The sequence below is a fragment of the Merops nubicus genome, unplaced genomic scaffold, assembly GCF_000691845.1.
Source record: "Merops nubicus isolate BGI_N331 unplaced genomic scaffold, ASM69184v1 scaffold29787, whole genome shotgun sequence".
NCBI lineage: Eukaryota > Metazoa > Chordata > Aves > Coraciiformes > Meropidae > Merops > Merops nubicus.
The window spans coordinates 1-17,629 of record NW_008621434.1 but is presented as its reverse complement, the minus strand read 5'-3'; the positions used below and the strand labels follow the sequence as shown (position 1 = coordinate 17,629).

Sequence of the window (17,629 nt, the reverse complement as noted above, 5' to 3'; positions counted from 1 at the left end):
CAAGTCTTTCAAGAGACTGACATTTCAGCATGAGATTTTTAACCCAGACACACCAAGGAGTACTCATAACCTGAGCTTGTGATTTCAGAGTCAAACAACAAAAAGCTTAAGAGTATTTTTTGCCTTGTCTCTAACCTAAGGTGTCAGGTTAAACTACCTAATTGTGAGAGAGTGAAAAGGAAGAAAAGGGATCTCTTCCAAGGTAGGGTAGGCTGTGTAAGCCTTTTCAGGCTAAGGACAGCATGTTCAGATTCTGCTGGCACACAAGCATTGCCTTTGTTTTATTTGACTGCTTGGGCACAGCATTTGACAGATCAGATTCTGACAGAGGGGAAGGAAAAAAGACCACACTTGGTCACTGTCAACCCAACTTAGCAGAGCAATGTGATAAGTTACTCCACCCTTGAACCAAGACAGAAAAATGCTACCCCAGCTCAGCAGAGAGATACCTGACACAGAGATTTCAGTGGTGCAGGCTGGCCTGAAATCATGATGAATGGTGCCTGTCAAAAAGCAGGAGTATTTAAAGAGAGACTAGTCTCACACAGATGTAGACACTACTGCTTCATAAGTAATGGTTCAAATTAATACTATTTTCAAAACCTCCAGGTTTCTGTAAGAACAAAAGCTTAGAAATCCAATTCACAGAGTTCAAGGACCGTGCAGCACAGACCTGTGTAACAAAGTTACAGCTGGACAGACTGCTTTGAAAAAGTAATACTGGTATTTTCCACCTGTGATTTTCCACCAGACACCACAGTACACAATGCTTTTCTTTCCAGCCTGATTAGTGCTTGTAGAGAAGTGAAATCTTAATGTCCTTGGAGAATGTCTTCATAGTCTCTCTTATTATCACCAGCAACTCCTTCACATCTGACAGCAGATTAACAGACAACAGTACAGTTCAGGCTGCTCTTCTCACCAAGTGGTAAACTGCAGTGCATGAGGATTGTTTACACTAGGAAATATAGCATTTCATTTCTGACCTTTCAGAAGCAAAGTCGTGTGTATTGGAACTTTTACATTACAGACAGTTACGTGAATTTCCTAGAAGAAATACAAGGGGTAATAAGGAAAAATTTGTCCTAAATAGAATTAAAAAAAACCCAAACCAAACTAACAACCAAAACAAAAAACCCCAAACCACCAGACTCATGTTTGGGAAGGGTTAGAAGATACTATCCATGTTCTATGTTTTATTTCTCCTTGAGGGCTGTGCCCATGCCTGTGCCACACTTAGATCCACACCTCAACGGCACAGCGCCCCAGAATCAGTGAATGCACTTTTAACAGTGAATTTGCAGACTAACAACTGAAGTTCACATATAACCTAACATTTTTCTGTGCACCTCACTCCAGATCCACACTTGCTTATGCTTCACTCAAGAGAATCAGAACGGGCAGCATCTGTTTTACCCACATTATTTTTACAGCGTGCATGAAGTCAGCCCAACATGGGCTCCACAAGGCAGGCAAGGGGGAGCTGCTTTCCTGGCAGGACACAGGGGTGGCTCTCCTCTCATTCCCCCACACAGGCATACCCCAGAGCCAGACCGTCCTGGGGCTGCTTCGCAGCAGGGACCTTTACTAGGGAGGCTGACACAAGCTAGTTCTTGGAGTGGCATTATCCTCCCCATTAAGAAAGGTTTTGAAAACACAGTGTGACTGATATTTTTGCAACTTACACATGGGGAAATGCGTGCAGACTCAAATTCCAGGAACCAGAAACTCGTGGAGTAGTTTTATGGTTGCTAATCCTGACATATGAGCAACATTTCACAGGACTGAACTGGTTACAAGCACTGTCTTGCTAAAATTAGTTTGGTAGCTGATCCACAGGGAAAAGGAAGAGATCTAAAGCCCTGTAAGCACAATTTAAATGCTCTTAAGCAGTGCCAGAATTTTCAACCTCAGCAACTTCAGATTTTAAAGTCAAAAGTGTGAGTGTCAAATGGAAACATGCTTATGTTCTCATTTTATTAAAAATGCTTTTCCCTTCAGTATCCAGTCTACATAGTTAAGCAAGCACCAATTGCCATCTAAAAAAAAGCATATTTACCAGCACAACATTTGCTTATACTAAAACCAACCACAGTGTTTCTTCCCCTTCGTTTCTGCACCTGCAGGTGTAGTACCACTCTTAGTCAGCGTCACCCAAATCACAGGGCAGGGAAACACGTAGGAAACTCAGAAGGAGCTGACTTGCTGCTTAGCATTGTCTGAAGACACCGTCCAGAGCACAGAAAAACAGACGTGACCAACATTACTTGATATCTACAGCATTAACAATGTTAGATGTTTTGCATGACCTTTGGGCTAGAGGACTCAAGCAGTTAGGTGTTAATCCTGTCTTTTAGAGAATTTATTCTCTTAATAGCAAAGACTGTTTTACCTGAGTGAGAATATAATTACCACTCCAAACACTGTTGTAACTAAGACCAAAAAAAGCCCAAACACATCTCCTGTAAAGCACCATCCTCATTCAGTCAGCAGACCCCTGCCACCCAGTATGCTGAAGAGGATTAGCAGTCTTGTTCTCATGTTAAGATCTGCTTAGCACTACACAACACCACAAACTGCAGCTTTATGTGCAAATATCTACTTTTACATTATGAAAAGCCACATCTACTATGAACCACATCAAGAAACTGCAAGCAAACATCCAGCTGCATAACCAAAACACCACACACAGTCAACAAACGTTTTTACAGTATCACCATTTATGGTAGCAATAAAGAAGGCAAATGAAAGATTAGAGCAGTTTTACACCAAGCAGCATCACTTCCCATGGTAGAGCTGATGCTAGGTAACAGATTTTTTTTTTTAAAAAAAAAAGTTATTTGTATTAAACACAACATCCACAGATGATCCTCTGCTGCTTAGGGAACTCAGTTTGAGCCAGAAGCATTTGTTAGAGTCACACAGACCTTAGGATCACTGGAAGGTAAGGTTTAAGTATTTTCCTGTCCAACACCCTGTTTTGCAGTATGTGAGAGGAGGTTCCAGAACAGCTCTCTGCCCAGCTTGCGAATTAGGTTTGTCCAAATGGAAGCAGAGCTTAATGATTAAATTGAGAGCAAACATTTCAGACAGTCTAATGCTGAAGCACACAAACTGGTAAAAGGAAACAGTTCTCTATAGCTTTGGAGAGAAGGATGCTCAGGCAAAATTTGAGCTCTTTAATGAAGAACTTCTCATGAAACTCACAGTGTTGCCATTCATTTGGAGCCCAAGCACTCCAAGTATCAACCCAGCACACATTCTGTGACAGCACAGCACCACGACAGCCACTCTCCACTTTTGGTTCTGTCATCTGAAACTTGTAAACAGCTTAATCAATTAGCTAGCAAATTAATACTGCAAACAGGGCTTTAACATCAAATTGCTCTTCCTCCAGTATAGCAGCAAACTCTCTGGAGACTGTTAAATGAATCTACAGAACTTAAGGCCATCAAGAGAACGCAAACTCTCATCAGATCTAGAAATGCTCATGCTCCTTTTTGCATTCTTCCCTTGCTCCTTATCTACCCTCATCTGAAAAACCTCAGGGGGACCAGCTGCACTGCAGACACAAACACTTCCAAGAAGTTATTTCTAATATTGTCATTGCTGGTGCACCAAAACTCCATAGATTTTCCCCAACCAAAAGGTCTTCCCTTTCTGCTGATTGGATCTTATTCTTTCACAGGCTTCACTTTAGGGAAATGCCTCATCCCAGCTAGAGGAGGGCAGAACCACTACTAGCTTACATACAACAGATCTCAGCTCAATTCAGTTAAGCAAAATCGTTTTCTCATTCTTTGGCACTTTCTATGCTCCTTTAAACACATTTGAGCACTGTTTTCTGGTGGCATGTCTCAGGAAGAGGAGCACAGCTACATCTTCAGAGCCACCCATGTGTGTCCACCCAAACCGACAAGGACAGCTCTTTCCCAAATTTCACTTGAAAAGATTCCGTTATTCTCTCCCTCTCCTGCTACTCCAGTTTTGAATAAAACACAATCTCGTATTTTAGAAGACTTTTACATTTCAAGAGATAGTAAGAGAGACACACCACTGAACTTAAAGCATTTGTTATTCTCCTGCACCATACTCATGATGTTCCAGCCCATCTTCAAGACTGGCAGGCATTCGGATTTTTATGTTTATTGAATGTGTGAACTTTAAAACTAAAGGCTCAAATTCAGATACTTCAGTTTAGTAACAGCATATAGTCAAGATCTGTTTTGGGGGTTTCCAGCAAGGTGATTTCCCTTCTGTCCCTTGTGTGCTCTCATTCTTACAAAGAATTTACATAAATTCTCAAATAAACTTGTTTTCTAAACTTATGAGGTGCTGTCAGCCTGCACAGAGCAGCCAGATCACAAGTTACTTCATTTGCATTAGAGGATACATGCTCACTTCTCTCTGTAATATTCCTTTACAGACACCAGTTGAGAAAAGCATCCCTGCCTGGAAAACAGCTGCATGGCAGATGAATATAGGTCATGAAAAACATTAGTAAACATTACCTGCACCATGTACAAGTATGATCAGCCCTTGCCCTTCCTCACTTTGATGAAAAATAACTTTTAACACAAGCTGGTTGAAGTACTTGCCTCTCTCTCCCCGATTTTAAGAATACTAACTTGTAAGACATCTTCAATGAAGTAAGCTACCTTCTTCAGGACAGATTCTGTGAACCGCTGCTGCCAAAAAAACAATTCCCTATTTTGTTCATTACTAAGATATTTTGCCTTTAAAGAAAAACAAAACAAAACAACAAAACACACAAAACCCCAAACTCCCTTATACCAATATTCTTAAAGCAGCTAGCAGGCTCAGAAAAGAGGCTGCTAGTACAAACCCAACAAACAACACAGAATGTTTTAGGTTTCTACACAGGCTTGTAGTTGCTAACAAGGAAGATGCTTTTTGGGTTTTTTTTGTCTTAACATCACAAATTAAACTTAGGCTATCAAATGCCATGATCAGCTAAATTACACTAGTTTACAGTCTTTCAACTTGACACGTCCTGTGAGATTTTCCAGGAGGGAAGCCACTACTCCTGAAACAGAACCCTGCTGCTCTTAGCTGACCCCTCCAAAGCAATTAATCCATCCCCCACCTCTGCAGGCCATAATCCAAGTGGAGGCTGATGCCACGGTGCAGAAGGCACAGCAGCAGAACCAGCTATCCCATGCAAAGTGCAAGAAGAGAGAGGGCAACCCAGGAGTTTCGGTGGCATGGAACAGAGCAATTATAAAATCTCCAAACAAAAACATTAGAAACAAACCAAATTCAAGTTTTCTTCTCTCCAAGACAGTTCATAGTGACAGAAACTGAGCAGCTAATAAATCTGTCACCCAAGCCAAATTCATAGCATGTACAGCAGTGAGGAACTCATACCAAACTAGCCAAATGTCATTGCACACCACAGCTCTCTAGTCTCATAATAGGTTGGCAGCAGTTGGAAAAAAATGGCTTTATTGTACACCTGGTTGGGAAGAAAGTTTAAAACATCCTGAATGAATGAACGTACTCCACCACCACAAAGCACTCATTTTCATGAAGAAAATCATTTATACTGCAATCTCTAAATTGAATTGTAACATGCAATATCCTTCCCTGGTCTGACAGACACACACGAAGTACAACTTTAAAGAACTGAGAAGTGAATCATTTAAGCAATCATTATTTGATTGCTTTCTTGCGCGAAGAGCCTATGCAAACATTTTGTTTAAAGGTATCGAGAGGTGGCAGTGCAGGGAATGTCATTTTAAAATGTGTGAGCAGTGTGCAAAGACTCAATTTGTTTACTTTCAGAAGGTTTTAGAATGTATGGGGCTTCATCAGAGGGGTTTTTTTGGTTGTGGTTTTTCTTTTTTTTTTTTTCTTATTTTTTTTTTAAAAAAAACAACCTGCTGCTATTTCCGCTCCCATATTCTACTAAGCAGTGATCTTGTGGTAAGGGCATTCAGTGAAGAGAAAACAGTGTGGAATGCACAGGCAACCAGCCTTCTGCACTGAAACCACAGGCAAGCACATTAGTTTCTCTCAGTTTTCTAGATTAGAAACTGGTTCTTCAACTTCATCATACTTAGAATAATGGACTATTCAGTGTTATTCAGATTTCCAGTAATCACAGGCGAAGTCTTCAGACATGCAGTACACCAGAGTGGCAAGTAGAAACCTTTCAGCACACCTTACCCTCTTGATGGGGAACTTGCAGTTAGCCAAGCGTGAACGCACCTCTGAAGACATCCTCCCCACCACACAACTCCACCAGCTTTTCACAGGCAGCAAAGCTAAGGTCATTTACAAGGACTGGGTGGATGCTACCAATCAAAGGCAAGTAGTTTATCCCTTGAGTTTATTCCATCTTTATTAAAGTCTTTTAATCATTAAGTCTTGTAGAGTCATTTCCTGTGCCTGTGTTAGAAGCAAGCTTTCATCATGACCAAAGCTCATACTGATGAGATGGGCCAGATGCATCACAAACGAGCAGAACCAAGACCACACTAGCACGTTGTTGTTTTGGGGTTTTCATTATGGGTTTTGGGTTTTTTGTTTGTTTTTGTCTCTTTAGAAAGAAAACAGTTACAACAAAGTCCTCCTCAAACATGTTTTGCCACTGACAGCCTGTGTGCTTTGGGTTTAGGACACGATTGTCAGATCCTGAAGATATAAAAACAAATCTAGGGATATGTTCCTGTGAACCACTATGGTGGCCCACGGCTAGGAAAGCAGGCGGCCACTGGTTTGCAAGAGCATGCACCTAAAACCCTGGCATGGAAGCTGGCAAAAAGTCACGCTCCAGCCTGGAGGTGTGCAGTCAGCTACAGCAGAACTAGCATACACACAGGGGGCAGCCCAGGAGAACCAAGCAGCATGACTCCCTTTCACTAGCTACACCTCATGTCTTTTCCAGATGTAGGAGAGACCAGATGTACCATAATCCATAATTCAAGGAAGAAGTTCCAGAAAGATTATAAATACCTAACAAAACAGTGCTAGGCAATCCTATTAGCATCTCACAGTAACTACTAGCACTGGGAAAAGCTGAGATACTTTTAAAATTCTCAGGCGACTTGACTGGCATGAAGTACCCCTGTACAAGACAGCTAACATGCATGCACTGCAGGAAATTAAGCTTTAGCATAAACTGTTCAAAAACTCAGTCTCAATTATCTAGTCTGAAGCAGGTGGCTGCAGCTTAAATTATTAATCTTCTGCAATCACCCTGAACAATTTTTTCAAGACCACCACCTTCCCTCACGCAGGGAGGCAGCCAGCGCCTTTTTCAGGAGATGGCACCAAGAGGTGCAGGGCTTTTGTTCATCTTCTTCAGAATATGTGTACATGGAAGAAATGCACAGAATGGCCAATTTTGAGGTGCAAGTTTAGCTCAAACTAGAGAACTCCCAAACTCCTAAACCTTGAGCAAATTCCCTAGCTCAATGGGATTTTGAAACCCAATTCCACTGAACAGATACCCAGTCAGTACAGATTAGATTTCCAAATTCTGCTCAAAGTGCCCTATTCTATTATCAGTTTCCTTTTTTGGCAGAAGACTTCTCGTGTCAGTCAAAATATTCAAGTCTTCCCACAAAACAAGTCAAAGCAGCTGTGGAGGAGGGGAATCTACTATTAAAAATGTGTGGAATCTAACCTACTTGGAAGAAAGCAGATAATACTGCGACAAGGAAATAAACTACTTTGGATCTGAGGCTCTCTTCCCACACAGTCCCACTGACAAAGACACTGGGCAATTTCAAATTTACAAATACAAGCAAATTTCATCAACCTCTGCAGAACATACATCACTAAAAATCAGTTGCACAGACAAAAAAAAAAAAATTATCAAATCCTTCAGTTACCTGATACACACTACAAACATCCTAATGGGTGCAAAAACTTTTAGATGGAAAAAAAACCTTTAAAACTTTAAAAAAGAAAGACACTTCAAAGCTCAGCTTTTGAAGTCAAAGAAATTGAGATGGATGCATCAATACATTTGAGCATACGTTTTCAGCAAGACAGAAACAAAGCAAAAACTCTGTAGGAGACAAAACTTTTTCTATAGTCAGTAGATTTAGGCCACAGATACAGGAGTTCAGAACTTTTTCAGGTTTTAAATATGCTCATTAAAATACTCAATTTAACAACACCTCCTCACAAAGTACCGCTCTCAGCACTACTGCCCAAGGGGATCAAAGAGCTAACCCGTGGACAAGCCGCAAACTTTCAGCCTTCATGGTCTGAGATGCACAGGAACCTACTGTAGCTAGACTCCTCAGAAGACCACAGCAGCTCGAAGCCTCAGCGCTTCCTGACAGTTCTAGCTGAACCCGAAAAAAACCAAAACTCTTGCTCCGTTGGCTGATCTGCCAGTCTAAAAATCAGAGACTTGAGCTGAACACCCCCTTATCAGACACCAGGACTCACTCGTTGGCATTACAGACAGGAGACACTTTGCAACCTTTGTGTTTGCTCCACATGGTAACAGCAGCCACTGGGAAGTCTCATTCTCCACCCTGAGCAGAGCTGGAGTCGGGTGAGTGCCTGCCTGCCACACAAGGCTGCCTGCAGTTGTACACACATCTTCTGTGGTTAACCCTCTGCAGAAGTTGCTGCCTGTCCCCTGCCTCCCACCTCGCTCAGCCTGCACAAGGGTCTCACTCGCCACAGAGGACGCTACCCAGGGGTTTGTGAGCCCTGTTACAACATCCTCCCAACGACTGAAGCAATGCGACAGAGCAAGCTATATATGAACTGCCCAACTGCTAGAAGCCGAAGCATCTGAAATTCTCTTCACTGCTGAAGATCCATTTTCATCTAACGTTTTACGCTAAAATCACGCTCAAGAAGTTACAGTGAACAACCCAACTCCCCTCTGATGATTCTGGAGTACCTCCAGGTGATTAATCCTCCCATAATCCAGGTACGTATACATCCTAAATGTTCAGTTATTGCTGCAAACAAGATGAGAGCTTTAAGGTTTTGTATTTTGACAGTCAGTAGTATCACTTTTACCACATAAAATCAGTATCGCACCAAAAGTAAAGAACTATGTAAATCAATTGCAATCTAGTAGAGCAGTTTCTTTTACCTTTCCCCTCAGTTTATGGGAAGAGACGTCTGGACTTGAAAGAGCTAGACCATCTGAACCAAAGCTAAACAGTCAACAGCACTGTTGCTGACTGATGACAACAAAGAGCCATCATTAAAAGCAGTGAGGCAGGATATTCAAAGTGGTCCACCATGCATGCCACACCTTAAACCTACAGAGACAGAAAAAGACACCTTGCCACTGTTTAAAACTTCTCATTTAAATACCCTCAGACACCAAGGGAAGACACATTTGGCTTAGTTCACAGAGTTGTTTTACACTGATATATGCTAAGAAGGATTTTGGTCTCACAGGTCTACTTTCAAACTTGAGGGTCTGGAAATTGTTTATCACAGCATACCACCTACCAACAAAGTCTTCCAAATTCACTGCAGCACTACAGGAGTGCTGCTGAGCACAGGAGGATATTGTCTCCACCCATGATATTTTAAGACCCCAAGGAGGGCCTCAAGTTGAGTGAGAACTCCGGCAGGGTGAGAACTCTGTTCACAGGGAGGAGCAGCATCAGTTAAAGGAAAGTCGAAGGATGGGAAATGAAAATGATGCAGCATGTACTACAGCACCTCGGAAATTTCCATCAGGACGCATGGTCAAGATTCAGATGAAGCTTTTTGGGGTCGGGGGAGGCATAAAAACAAGATGTAAGGGCAAGGATATTACATTTCTGGAGGACTTCGAAGACAAACTGCTAGAAAAAAAATCCCGAGCAGCAACTGAAATTGCAAAGTTAAAATACACTTACAATTGCATTCTTAGCAATGCTGGGTCGTGCAAATCCTTTCAAATGCATCACCATTACTGACTTGATCAGATTTGCTAGTGAAGACTTAATATGAGCTAGTAGAGGAAAACACTGTATGCATTTTTAACAGGTTCTTTTTCTAAAGTAATAGAGCTGGTAACACATACACAACTATGTGCTCCAAGTACCCTTTACACACGATTATAAAGGACCTTCTTAAAAGGAGCAAAAGATAGAGAAATACTATTAGGAACAAGCAATTTCACCCCCCCAACCCCGAACAGTACATATTACTGTAATCCCACTCACCTTCCTCATATAGATTAAGTCAAATAACAGAAAAAATTTAGCAGATCACTTTTCTAGCCAAAGAGACTGGATTTTTCACACAGATTTATCACTGCCATCCTACCATTTGATGGTTTATTTATCACTTAAGAAGCAAAAGATCCAGATTTGCTTGCAGATTTACAGATTAATAGCTGCTTAAAAGGTGAATTCTGAAGATGCTCTGTGGTATGAGCTGAGCAAGTTCGTTTTGTCAGAAAAACTCAAAATGGTAACTGCAATAATTTTAAAATTCTCCTCTTCCTAGCAAATATAACTAGCAACTCAACATATTATATCACAATTACAGAATACTCCAAACAGGACTGGAAAAATAATTCGGTTGTATGTTGTACTCAAGTTTATTTTGTAAAAGACTTGAGGAAAGTGACACACATGGAAGTTATGAATGTAAGTTCCTAAGGCTAATCTGCTGAGAAATAATGCTTCTCACAGGTCTTCTGCATAAGGATCTCTGAAGATTACTTTGGTTACTAGCGTTACACTGAATTTTTTTTGCTCAAATTGTAGCATTTTTGTGTGTCAGTGCTATCATCGAGTTAATTATTAAAGCACGCTGGCCCGAGCAGCTAGTCTGTTATGCCATCTTTAATAGTGCCCTTCTGTGCACGTTCCTACCTGGACTCCCCAGAAAGCCCAGTTCACTGCCTGGACACAGGCGAGAGACGGGTGCAGCTCTGGTTAAAGGAGCACGACTGCCCGATGGAGCTGCCTGCAGAGCTGCCCAGGAACCAGGCAGGGTAAGCCAGCCTGGCTGAAAACATTCCCTGGTTATTTTTAACTGATGCCTCGTGGAGTTCATGAACGAGGCAGACTAAATACCTATAGTGGTAAACTGCTGTGGCAGCATGGGGACCTTCAGAGCATTTCTCCTTACTGGTAGTACTTGTTTATCAAATTAAACTTTCAATTACAGCAAAGCCCTCTTTCTTCATGTTTGAGGATTATAAACATTTCCCTAGCCTTGTGCCTCCCTGCTGGCTGTCCCTTCAACAAAGCAAACAAGCCATCAAGTTGCCCTCCCTCCCAAGGCCTTTCAGCTTCTCCAGGTGCACCAGCACAACGCTCTGCTCCGTGACAGCTTCAGCACGGCCACTGAGGCTGCACACACAACCCCCGCTGCCTGACGCAGTTCTGGGGAGCTCCACACGACTCTCTGCCAGAAGCTCCTTCTCCTTTTCTGTCCTGAGATGGATCACCCAACAGGATCTCCAGCAGGTAGAATCCCTGACCTCAGGTGGTGAAGGGCAGCCTCACGCATAACGCTCCATCAGGCGCTTCAAACACAAATACGGGACTTTGACTGAACCACCAACAGCCCATGCACTGCATTCCAGCCAGCCCTCTCAGGGGCAACCTAGTAAAAGCAAGCAAGCTATTAAAAAAAGTAATTTTAACCTCATGGCAGTTCCATCAAGCCATGCTACCTATGAGGCCATTTACCCCTGGGATGTGATTAGCCTAAGGTCATGCATGGTGTGTCATCTTAGTAGGAGAACAAGAAAGAAAAGGCAAAGCAAATGGATTAAATAAACATCCTTATTGTCTGCTATCTACTTCAACTAATTAAGTTATAAAGAGAGAGGAAAAAAGTATTTTCTTCTGTGTTACAAAATCCAGCATCTTTGTAAGGCAAACCATTTGCCAGGCAAACACTGCCCACTGGTATTACCTACAATGAAGCTTTCCAATCTGGATCCCATTCACTCTAGCCCTTTCAATAAAAGTTTGTCTTGGTTGATCAAAGTTACATCTGGAAATCTTCAGACATTATATAAAAAGCAACAGGGAAAATTAAAAAAAAAAGAGAGAGAAGCAATTACAGGTACATTAAATTTCAGTTTTAATACTGTTTTTACATATTTCTTCAAACAGAACACATTTGTAGTAAGTGCTGCTTTTACCTAGACGTTATATTTTCCTTTAATGGCACTTATGGCTGTAAACGAAGACAAGACTACCAAAGCAGTGCAGTTAAGCCATCTGAATTGCCAGAACCAACAGAAAACTTATCCAGTTGTGTTATACCACCTGAGGAGTGACTAATTTAGGAAGGTCTGCAAAAAGCCTACCTGCCTACCAGGTAGCCAGAAGACTGCTACATTTCTCTTCATGAAGTTAGTATTTATCTTCAGGTACATCAAGGAGCTCTGTCACAACACCTTCCATAAATTCAGACAGGCTGCATAAGGTATACAAACATGAGCCATTCAGGTCCTTCAAAATTCTCTGAATATAAAGGGCTCTGCTTATAAGAGCCACCCTCTAGCACCACTCCTGAGCACTGGAAGCCAGAGGTCCAGCCAATAGCGGAGGCAGGAGCCCCTCCCTCCAGCAGGGCAGGAGGGGCAGGGCGAGGGGCCAGCGGCTGCCTATTCATCCCGCGGGCACAAAGGGCACGCCGGCCAGCGATGCGGGGAGCCGTGCCAGCACCCCTTGTGCAAGTGGCAGTAGGAGACAACCTGATAACCCAAAGGTACGTCAATATTTACCTGCTACATAAGCAGCTGCTGCTAGGGGTTAACACACAGCAACGTGCTTTCTGACTGCAGTACGGTTTAAGTTATCCTAAAGGAATTTCACTTTGGAAAAGGCTTGTAAATTCCTCAAAACTGGAATGGTCAGTATCTCAAGATTTAAGCACTACTCCAAACTTAGGCCAGTTTGAGGTAGGTTCTACCCTGCACGGTGTCACTGCTGGCTGAGTTACAATGCACTGTACCATCGCTAGCTCCACCACAACACCCAGGTGCAAGCCAAGGCTTCCTCCTTGCCTGCAGTCACCTACTGCACCTCCCAGGCTGTAGAGCTGCACTAACTGGAGCCAGACAAATCTTTTGTTTGGTAGCAGTGCTCTAGGAACCAAGGAGCCAAGCAGTTCAAGTTTCACAAGAAGTGTAACAAGCAGCCCTTATTATTCCAGGTGACTGCATCACAAGGGCTTTGTTTTGATTAGGATTTTCATTTCCCACCTTTAACCTCAACAGATGCCAACGATCAGTCACTCGCTCTCCTGAACTGTATTTTGTCACCTTGTGTTACACTCCACCACTTACCGTAAGAAGGCCCCACGCTTTTATCAAAATGTAAGCATACCAGTCCCAGCATAGCCCTGCATGAATCTGCAGCCTGGAATTCGTGGCATTTTATCCCTTTGATTTTCTTCTGTGCTTACTTGAAGAGCATTTTTTTTGACGGTCAGCAGGGTTAGTCAGAATACCTAGGAGCTGGTGAGGTATTTGCACATCCCCCAGAAGCAGCACACAAAAGGGGTACACTAAGACGTGGGGGTCAGTCAAACATCCAGCACGCCAGCTCCAGCACCAGCTGCAGCTTCAGTTGCTGCTTTTCAATCTGCTTTACCACTCTATTCTAGAGCTTCACAATAAAATTCAGAACAAGCTCTTTTCTTGCCTAACAGCTGTATGAAAGATAAAAGATACTCTAAGACAACCCACCTTTAGCTTTTTTGGTAGTTAATGAGAACCAACAGTCTTGTGAAAGTAGCAGCTTGGAAAAGGAAAAAGGGGAGAAAAAATGTCTGAACAGCTGCCCACCACCCATCTGCAGGTCAGATATGCTTGCTTTTGGACAAGTGACTGATCCTAACATTAAGGAGTCAACAAATCTACATCCAACTTGTTTTACTCACTAGCTGGTAGAACCATAAGCTCAGTTCCAATCAGGACTTGTTACTGGCAGTTTGAGTGATAAGAAGAATGCTTCATATTACAAATTTGGCAGTAAGAATTAAGTTTGTAAATACTGCTTGGAATCACTAAACAAAATCCCCCCAAACGCTGAACCCCTACATATATTTTATATCACATTAAGTATTTTAGCAGTTTCAAACACGTTCATGTGTTACCACAGTTGACATTAAGCTGACTGACAAACTAAGCTCAGCCACACTGAAGTCCATTCAGTCAACACCATCTCAAGGTTCTAGTGACATTTGTAACTAATATACCCTTGTAAGTCACCAAAGTCACTCAGTATGCAAAAATATACATGTCATTATCATGGAACAAAACCTACAGTTTTATGAAGATGAACATCAGTGTGACAAATAATTTTAACAATTCTGATCAAACACATCCTCTATCTTGCAGAGTAGATTTGGAAGAACAAAACCCTGTGGCTTTCTTGCTGTATGCTGCTAACACTAGCTATACATTGTTCAGTTTAACAAAAAAAAAAAGCATGAATAAATGGCAACTGCAGGATAAAAAAAATGCAGAGGGTGATGAGGTATTTGCTAGGCTGTACTCCCTTTGAGCAAGGAAACCTGAATATTACAAAGGGCTGAGTTAGAAGGGAATGTGGGGTATTTTGTGACAGACCTCTGCATGACAGCTGGAGAAAAGCTATTGTGGCAACAGCTGTGTGCTCTGCACAGCTCCTACTCCCAAATACCTCAGCCTGCTAAGAGGCCAGTGAGCTGGCTGCAATGCCTTTCAAAAGTTCTCTGCCTCTTGGGATGTGAGCATGATGGATTATTTGTGTATGTTTTAAATAAGAGAAGGAATGCTTAGTTCTGGCACATTTGTACAAAGTACCATGGTATAATGCTGAAGTAGAATTCACTGCTGCTTTCCTAAAGTGTAGAGCTGCAACAGATCCCATCAAGTCTCCTCTACAATTAAAAGGTCTTCACTTCCCGTCTTAAGAGTCCACAGACCCAACAGCAGTAAGGTCATATATCACATCCTGATTTAAAGGAAATGAGTTGGTATTTCCAGGATGAAATCCTGGCCCACCAACAGCAATATTGAGCTGTGTTTATCTCCCCAGAGGAAGAATTTTGAGGAACACACCAGTCCTCTAACCACTGAAAGCTTTGATCTGCTGATGGATACCCCAAAGTTTCTCCAAGTTGTTAGATGAACTTCTGAAAAGCAGACCCAAGATCACAAGAAATGAGACACAGGTGACCACTGACACACCTCATGGACCATTCCCACTGCACCAACTGGCACAACGGCGCTGAACGCCGTGCACGTCCAAGAGCTTTCATTGTATGAGGAGGGTTTGCTCACTCGGCCTCCTGACAAAAACATCGTTGTTCCAGCTCCAGCTGAGGCACAACAATCCTCAGGAACCGAGGCCTTCACACACGGCCAGCACCCACAGGAGCACTCTACGTGCTGCTCGCTACCGTAACGAGAGACCAACCTCAGTCACCACAACTCTTGTAAGAATGACCCCTCCCTTCTTCCCCACCAACACCTAAATAAGGCTGTGCACAGAGCTCAGATAGCTGGCAAAAGAAAGATGATGAACAGGTTCTTCTTGCACCCTCAGTTCCTCACATTCTTATTTATTTCACCCAAAATGAAGGAAGAACTTCCCCATTTTCAAATAGGAATCCCTCTTCATCTTTCAAAGACAACGTAAATCCCAGCACATCATTCTCCTTGATACCCTAGCACCAGAATAGTCTGATTTACTGGAAAACAATCAGCAGCACTGAAGTAAAAGCAAGAATAACTGTACTGAAGTACTGATTTACTGAAAAGTAAATACATAATTATAGGAAAGCAAGACTAAGCAGGGAAATATTTGCTAATATCAGTAAGACTTTCATTTTTAAGCTTCAAAACCAAGTTGGCGACAGACTTTTTAAGCACAAGCAATAAAGAAGAAAAAGTCTTTCACTGACATCAAGACTTGTCATGTGGCAAGAGCTAGTGCTGATCCATGTTTTAGTGAAGGCAACTAAAAGTTTGTCACTTAATCCCCAGAAATTCAAAAAATGAAGCATGTGGTTTGCTTGTAATCAATTTTAAAACAATCTGAAGTTGTTTCTATGCAGTTATAAAAGACAAAATGTATTTGGCAATGCACTTGCCATAGAGAAGCTACACAAGTGGTTGCACAGCATTGCACACACTTGGTAATAACACCAAATTAAAAGCTTAGGAATATAGTGTGGTATATAAATAACTGCCTCTTATTGTCTGTAACTACATAACAAGCATGGAAACAATAAAAAACTCTTCTCTAAGGTACCTGGGGCTCTGCTCAGAGATCTTTATTTCCCAGCTATTTATCTTTTTTTTTTTTTGGAAGGTAGAATTTTCTGCTGAACATCACTTGGTGATAGCAAGATTTTTTCTCAAGATAAAGCAGCTGAGAGGACAAAAAGATGTAGATAACACAAACTGACAATAAGTTGTTTTGAAAAATTCACCATCAACAGGTCAGCTTAATGCCACAGTGCTGTTCCCTTTTAAAGTGAACTATTTCTTTTTCTGCTATTAATTTGAAGAGATCCTTGCATGTGACAAAGCAGACGCAGGTTCCTCTTTCACAGATGCTCACTGGAAGAAGAGTACAAACTGCAGCACTTGAGTGAGAATTTTTTATTTCTGTAGGGGCATAGCTCAAGCTTTTAGTTTAAAGAATTAATTTCTACCAGTATTCAAATACTGAAGTTATCCAGTACACAGCAGACCCTTACTGCTATTAAAATAACTGGACAGATCAAGGCATCAAGTGAGAACTTCACTGTGTTTTTTTCTCCTTATGTCCCTAATAGAAATTACAGCTTCTTTTTGTAGTGAAGCTAAAATTATCCAAAAGCATTTAAAGTCAACAGAGACTCCAGAGAACCATCTGCAACATCTTCCAAGACAGCAGCATCTCAGCCCTGAAGCCACGTCCAGCTGCACACGTTGCTGTCACAACCAGTTCAGATGCCCACAGGCAGACACAGGCAAAAGCAGCAGTACCACGTTTGAGTGAATGGCACTCTAAACCATCATCAGCCATCCACAGTAATCACCTTCACATGCAAGCAATGAGGAGCTCAATTAGCACACCGAGGACTGTAGTTATTCCAGCCCCATCGCTCCCACAGAGCAGCGAGCCAGTGTCTCACCCGTGTGAGCAGCTACCTACACACCAGACAAACCAGGCACCTGTACAGCACACCTTTCCATTCCCTCTCAAATGCACCGTCCAAACTCATTTCCAAATAGCTAATTCTCCTAAAGCGCCGGTTATTTTAATGTCCCGTACAATACTGGATCTTCTGAGCATTGAATTATCCCTGCCCGAAGCGTTAAACGCCTCGCTGTCCAACAGCCTGTCTTCGGGGCAGGCAGTCCTACGGCCTCTCCCCGCTGGAATCAAAGCGCACACGAAGTCGTTCTCTCCAGCGTGGCCGATCTGCCACCGGCGACGCCGGCAAGCAGAACGCAGCCAGCGCCTCCTCCTCCACCACCAACAGCGGCAGATTAACAACGCTCCCGTGACAGCGGCAAAGGCTGCCCGCAACAGGGCGGAATATGAAAATAAATAGCAGAGGGACGGCTGGCTGAGCCGCGGGGGCTCTTCCTCGGGAGCTCCGCGCAGCCTCCGCATGCCCTATTCCGTCAGGTTGTTTACGAAACTGACTAGGGAAAAAGTTCCCCGACCCAGCC

At 42.5% G+C, this 17,629-nt stretch overlaps 1 protein-coding gene across 1 annotated transcript in view; it reads right to left on the bottom strand.

Moving 5' to 3' along the window:
• RRAS2 (related RAS viral (r-ras) oncogene homolog 2) overlaps positions 1–15,262 on the bottom strand; it is a 36,693-nt gene extending 21,431 nt beyond the window's left edge. Inside the window, exon 1 of the mRNA XM_008944490.1 lies at positions 15,149–15,262. Coding sequence (XP_008942738.1) covers positions 15,149–15,262 — 114 coding nt within the window. The remainder of the gene's footprint in view (positions 1–15,148) is intronic.
• Between the last annotated feature and the right edge of the window lie 2,367 nt (positions 15,263–17,629).